Raw genomic sequence first — 6000 nt, 5'->3', positions numbered from 1 at the left:
ACAGATTTCCTAACCTGAAATCGTCAACTTTAACGCTTAATAACTCGGTTCGCGGGGCAGAGCGACGCTTATTTCTGCCAGATTCTTTCGTTTTAAGCAAAAACGCGTCGAATGAGCCTATGTTCATCGATTTTTGAGGTGAGCGGCTAAACTGTATAATTACCCAAATTTTATATATATATATATTACGGTACTATAAGTACTACTAAATCCGTTTCGTTAATCGTTATGCAACGTTATATAAAAGTACTATTAGTAATTTCAGAACGCTTCTGCAGTACTACTTTATGACGTCATGTTGCCAGTACTGACAGTGAATAACGAAACGCAGCCAACGAGAGTATGCATTTCCTATAGCAAAAATGAGGGACTAGCAGTCAAGGGGGTCGATTCTGTATTTACAAACAAGGTGAAAATTACAAAAGTGAGCAAATTTACTAGGCGTTGACTAATGAAATTATCAGTATTCTAGTAAATTCGCTCACAAAAGTAATTTTCACCTCATTTCAAGATACAGAATCGATCCCCAGGTGTATATAGTCAAAGGTCTGAAGTTGCTGCTAGCAGTTCATATTATATAGTTAAAGAAATGGTATAAATGCTGTCAAATCAAGACAAATTTTCTTGGCAGTGTTAAAGTCGGAGAGAATATCTTCGCGAATATGGATAAATTATCGAAGCCGCAAATAATTTGTCACATTGAGAAATCGGTAGACTATTCGCTGTTTGATGCAAAATGGATTCCATGCAGCGCAAAATTCGTGGTTATGGGTTCTCGCCCTCGTGGTACCGGCATTATACAGGTTTACGAGGTGTCTAGTGGCGAATTAAAGCTTGTCAAGAATATAGAAAGATCTAATCAAATAAAGTGTGGAACATTCAAAGCGTCCAGTCTTTGTGATAGATACTTGGCTACTGGTGATTTCAAGGTTTCTCTTATTCTAACATATCTATTGTGTGTTCAGTGTTCAGGAAGATTTTAATTGAAACATTCATTTGGTTCATAAATTACAAAGGCTAATTTTACAGGGTAAATTAAATATTTATAATTTAGAAGATCCTTCAATACCCATTTATTCAGTTAACGCTCACACACAGATTATAAATGCCATTGATGGAATAGCAGGTGCTAGTATAGGATGTGGAGCACCAGAATTAGTAACTGGATCTAGAGATGGAAGTGTAAAAGTGTGGGATCCTAGGCAAAAGAATCGACCAGTTGCTGTTATGGAACCTAAGGAAGGAGAAATTCGACGGGACTGTTGGTCAGTTGGATTTGGCAATTCTTACAATTCCGAAGAAAGAGTAGTAGCAGCGGGATATGATAACGGAGATGTTAAAATGTTCGACTTAAGAGCCATGTCACTGAGATGGGAAAGTAACTTGAAAAATGGAGTTTGCGGTCTTGAATTCGATAGAAAGGACATTCCCATGAATAAGCTAGTTGCTACTACACTAGAATCCAAATTTTATCTTTTTGACTTGAAGACTCAGCATCCCAAAAAAGGTTTTGCTTATCTTGTTGAAAAGGTATTATTTTGAATAAAAATTAATATTTATCTTTCTCTGTGAATATGTATTTATAATCTGTCGACTGCATGATTTTAGGCACACAAATCAACAGTATGGCTAGTTAAGCATTTACCGCAGAATCGTGAATTATTTGCGACATGTGGCGGTGGGGGAACAATTTGTCTTTGGAAATAGTAAATATATATGTTCATGTTTTTATAACTACACAATTACATTACATTCTGTAAAAATGTTTGAAAATTCATCGTTTATCGTTTTACAGTAATTATCCAGAGAAAAGAAAAGTTACGGATGCTGACGGTATTGAGCAAGGAATTATGGGCAATATTAGTTTGCTCCAGAACTGTACGCTCTCGTCGCAACCTATTAGTTCTTTGGATTGGAGCCCGGACAAGCAAGGACTTGCTATTTGCACATCGTTTGATCAATGCTTACGTGTTATTATCACTACGAAACTGAATACATATTGATTAAACAACGCAAAGAAAGTTGTACATGTAAATAAGCCTATATCAGTGGGAACAACAAATTAACATTTTAACTTTGTACGCTTACTATTAAATAACTATTAGATAACTATTAAATAAAGAGTTTTTGTTTTATATGTAACTTTTTTTATGATGAAATAGTAGGAATAACGCACTTTTTAAATTCGTTAAATGGCATCTCGATCTATCATGATTGAATCTGAGACATCGACTTTTCATTCGCCAACTGCAAGGTACATTGTGCAACGGCGAGCAGAGACGAGAGCAAATTATTTATATGTCATTGGGCCAATCTATTTAGGATCGGACCCTTATTAAGCATCGGCCATTTTGCGCACGAACGTGAATGTTACGCAATATCTCGAGCGATGTCCGCCATTTGAGATGCGTTCGACCCACTCGCTGTCGCTTGCACCTCCATTCCAACGACAACGCGTGAGGGCATAGCATTGCAATCGCGCACACAAGGTCAGGAATACCTCGGCTTTAATTACATAAATTAGACGTCGCGTCGCCAAGTCCATCTCTCACTCACTCGTCGCAATATATATTTATGCCGTTAGATCCCGCGCCCTTTCGCGTCCAATACAAGTCTAAATGTACATCTTGGTCTATCATTTTGATTGTACAAATTAGGAGTGCAAAGAAATTTAATTGAGATAATCGCACATAATTTACATCACGATCCATTTTTATTCAAAACATTTTTCTTTTCACTTTTTATAAAATGTTTTCTCTAACAAGACATATTTTTTTCTATTCCTTATTGCAACGTGATAGTACTAGTACTGCGGATATTTTCAAGGGAAGATTTCGCATCTTTGGTGTGTGGATACACATATATAACAAATTTCTTAATTTGCTCAGCACAAAATGGCTGCGGTCGATTTGGACGCTCACGTACTTTAAGTGCTTGTAATCATCCTTCTTTATCGTTCATTAGACGTAATAAATAAAAATGGAAGTATTGAAAAGCCCTGAAAGCGTCCAAATCGACCGCAGCCAATGTATCCATTGAAAGTTAAAAAAGATGAATCGTATCAAAAGAATAGATTGCTATTCTGGGAGTGTACAAGTGTCGGTTGGCTAATTACATAGCGGAATATACATATGTGTATTTACAGGAGCGTGTATATACGAACACGTGAACAAATAGAGAAGTATATGCAATACCTGGTTCCTATTTTTGTTTCTTGATGGCGCACTTGATGATGCACTTTGCGACGAATTGGTCAACATCCAAGATTTGCATTGCTTTTCCTGTATAATCCTAACTGTATAATCAACGCGATTTAATCTTTAATGGAAAGATCAATTCTTAGAAACTTTGATCCTTTATTAAATATCAAGACAATATTAAATATTAGATGTCGATAAGTATTTTTATGTGATTTTTTATTAATTGTATTAATCTTTCGAATTTTTAAGAAAAATAATTTCTATTCAAAAATAATAATTCAATTCATAACAATCTTTACATTTAAAAATTATTCCATTAAACAAATTATATTATTACTGTTTCACATTTAGCAAATGATGATAACTGTAACAGGGATCGGTAAATAAAAAAGATTCCAACATGAAAAATATTTATATTTCTCTTAATTTTTTAATAGTAATTTTGGCAGTAGTAAACTTACTTAATATACATATATAACTTATTATTAGTTAGAACATAAAATCACTGTATACGAACCTGTCAGAGTAAATCATTAAAATAAAAGAAAATTTAATATAAATACAGTAAGTCTAGATGATTGTAAAAAAAAAAGGTAAATCAGTTGGTGTATTAATATTACATATTAGAACATAAAATTCAAATTTCTTCACTACTAATAGATACATTTGTTGAAAGAATTTCTAAATGATAAAAAATTGACGATAGAAATATCAAAATGCAAGTTTCTTCATTAATAGGTACATGTGTTGATCTATCTCGAAGCCGTGCAGATTGTTCGCATCACCTTGTAACCTCATCAACAGACCTCCAAAAGATACATAGGCCGATCTGGAAAAAAAATAAAAAATGGTCAATTCAAGAGAGTTTGCATTGTTTTATATAAATATTCGAAATGCCTATCACCTTTGGCACTTGATGCATACTATGATTGTTCAGATACGATTTAATATTATGATTTTAAAAAGTGCCTAAAATTGAGCTTATATTTATACGATTTTTTTTTATTTAGGCTCTGCAAATTTGAAGTATTGATAAACACATGGTTAAAAAACATCCTGTATAATACGCAAAGCGGAAAGATTTTTAAATAACAGTTTTAACTTTGAATTATTAGTATCAATATTGTTCTGGCGCCATTTTAAATTTTCGGCGATTTTGAACAATTTTCATATCCAAGAAATTTTCAAGATCGTCAACAATGCTTCTCCTGGTAGCAGCAGATTTGCGACCGTCATAATTGCAGTGCCGATAGCGGTCGTGATTATATATATATATAAAAGAAGTTCCTCCTTCAAACGATTAAGAAAGATGTATCTGTTGGATCGATTGTGCCTCCAAATATTCCGTTCTTCAAGCTCGACTGATGATAATTTTCTTCTTCGTATCATTTCCTCATTTTATCTTTCTTTTTATAACGCATACGTATCAAACAACAAGGCTTTACAGAAATATTAATGTTTTAGTACATTAATGATAATAAATGATACAAGTCGTTTAAAAATGTATTGTATTCAGAGTTGCCATAGAAAATGAACTTTAAAATTCCCTGACTTGTCCAAGTTTTTCAAATAAAAATGGGAAATTTCCATGACTAATATAAAATATGTAAAAATTTTAATATTATAAAAATTAACATTAAAAAAAAATTTTAACATTTAGAATCAAAAATTGTAAGAAAACTAGTTTAGTAGATTATTAAAAATACAAAAGAAGCTTAGCAAGCAGCATAATAAAATTTGGGGACAAATTCAAGCCAAGAAAAAATAAATTAGTATTAAAAAAAAGAATGCAATTATGATAAAAAAGGGCGATCAAATTACTGAATAAAATATAAATTTTAATTATTTTTTTTAAATTGCCTATACATATATAATAAAGTATACGAGTTTTAAAAGTATTTGATTATAAATGTTAGGTATAATATTTAAAAAATTATGAAACTCATTTGGAATAGGAGCAGTTTAAGAGAATTGTGAACAAAGTTCAAAATTCCAGTCTCTTTTACATTTTTCCCTGATTTTTTTCGGTTTTCCAGATCTGTGGTAACCCTGGTATTTAAATCAAATAAAATGCGGATATAACAATTTGAACACAAACTTGAGATTAAAAATTGACATAATGAAAATAATGCATAAATTTATATAGAGCAACTATACGCCAAAATTATACTACGCAGACTTTCGCAGTAAGACAGCACTAAACCTTTTCCATCACTTGACAATCAGTTTACTTACAATACATAAACATTATAACATCTTGAAATTAAACATTACATTCCTTAAAAGCATACATTTTCAAAAAATAACACGTTGACTTTAACATTATAGAAATGATAGAATTCTTAAGTTACGTATCAACATTAAGAATATGTTTATACATTATACATATTTTCAAAACGATAACAGAATTATTAAAAAATTATAGATTATTCTAAATCACGTTTAAAAATAATACAACAAAATTTGATGAAGGTTTATATCTGGATCATAAATTATTTTAATAAATAGTAATATTTTTTAAATTTATGTTGTAATAAAAATATATAGAAATGTATTATAAAATAAATCATAAAAATTTCAATTTGTTAATATAAGTACATTATGTATTCAAAATTATTTACGTAAAGTTACATTACGATGCATAAACTAGTTATCGAGTAAATAAACAAAATATTAATTTTTTCTATATCTTTGTAACTAATCAGTGAATCGCAATGAAACTTTGCATAAATTATTTTGATTATTTAAAATACTTATAAAAGAAAAATATAAATTTTTGATTTAAAAAAATTTTCATTTT

The 6000-nt window shown here is 31.0% G+C and overlaps 2 protein-coding genes across 5 annotated transcripts in view; one reads left to right on the top strand and one right to left on the bottom strand.

The window, feature by feature from the left end:
• Positions 1 to 123: 123 nt before the first annotated feature.
• On the top strand, positions 124 to 2104 carry Wdr92 (dynein axonemal assembly factor 10). 3 transcript variants are annotated; one of them, XM_018503795.1, is made up of 6 exons: positions 124 to 138; positions 266 to 340; positions 632 to 929; positions 1030 to 1530; positions 1609 to 1706; positions 1796 to 2104. In XM_018503795.1, exons 3-6 carry the CDS (start codon positions 663 to 665, stop codon positions 2001 to 2003), a joined length of 1074 nt encoding a protein of 357 aa, XP_018359297.1. In that variant the 5' UTR covers positions 124 to 138; positions 266 to 340; positions 632 to 662; the 3' UTR covers positions 2004 to 2104. The 3 variants fall into 3 exon arrangements, with proteins under 3 accessions (XP_018359297.1, XP_018359298.1, XP_018359296.1); XM_018503796.1 differs by lacking the exons at positions 124 to 138; positions 266 to 340 and adding an exon at positions 357 to 424 and having other exon boundaries at positions 512 to 929; positions 1099 to 1530; XM_018503794.1 differs by lacking the exons at positions 124 to 138; positions 266 to 340 and adding an exon at positions 357 to 424 and having other exon boundaries at positions 512 to 929.
• A 1697-nt stretch (positions 2105 to 3801) lies between these two features.
• Positions 3802 to 6000, bottom strand: part of Rpb8 (DNA-directed RNA polymerases I, II, and III subunit Rpb8) — a 71049-nt gene continuing 68850 nt past the window's right edge. For both annotated transcript variants that reach the window (XM_018503975.1, XM_018503976.1), the window contains one exon: positions 3802 to 4029. In XM_018503975.1, coding sequence (XP_018359477.1) covers positions 3912 to 4029 — 118 coding nt within the window. In that variant the 3' untranslated portion in view covers positions 3802 to 3911. The remainder of the gene's footprint in view (positions 4030 to 6000) is intronic.

Source organism: Trachymyrmex cornetzi, unplaced genomic scaffold (genome assembly GCF_001594075.2).
Source record: "Trachymyrmex cornetzi isolate Tcor2-1 unplaced genomic scaffold, Tcor1.1 scaffold16, whole genome shotgun sequence".
In the NCBI taxonomy this organism is placed as follows: domain Eukaryota; kingdom Metazoa; phylum Arthropoda; class Insecta; order Hymenoptera; family Formicidae; genus Trachymyrmex; species Trachymyrmex cornetzi.
This window is presented reverse-complemented; position numbering and strand designations above follow the sequence as displayed.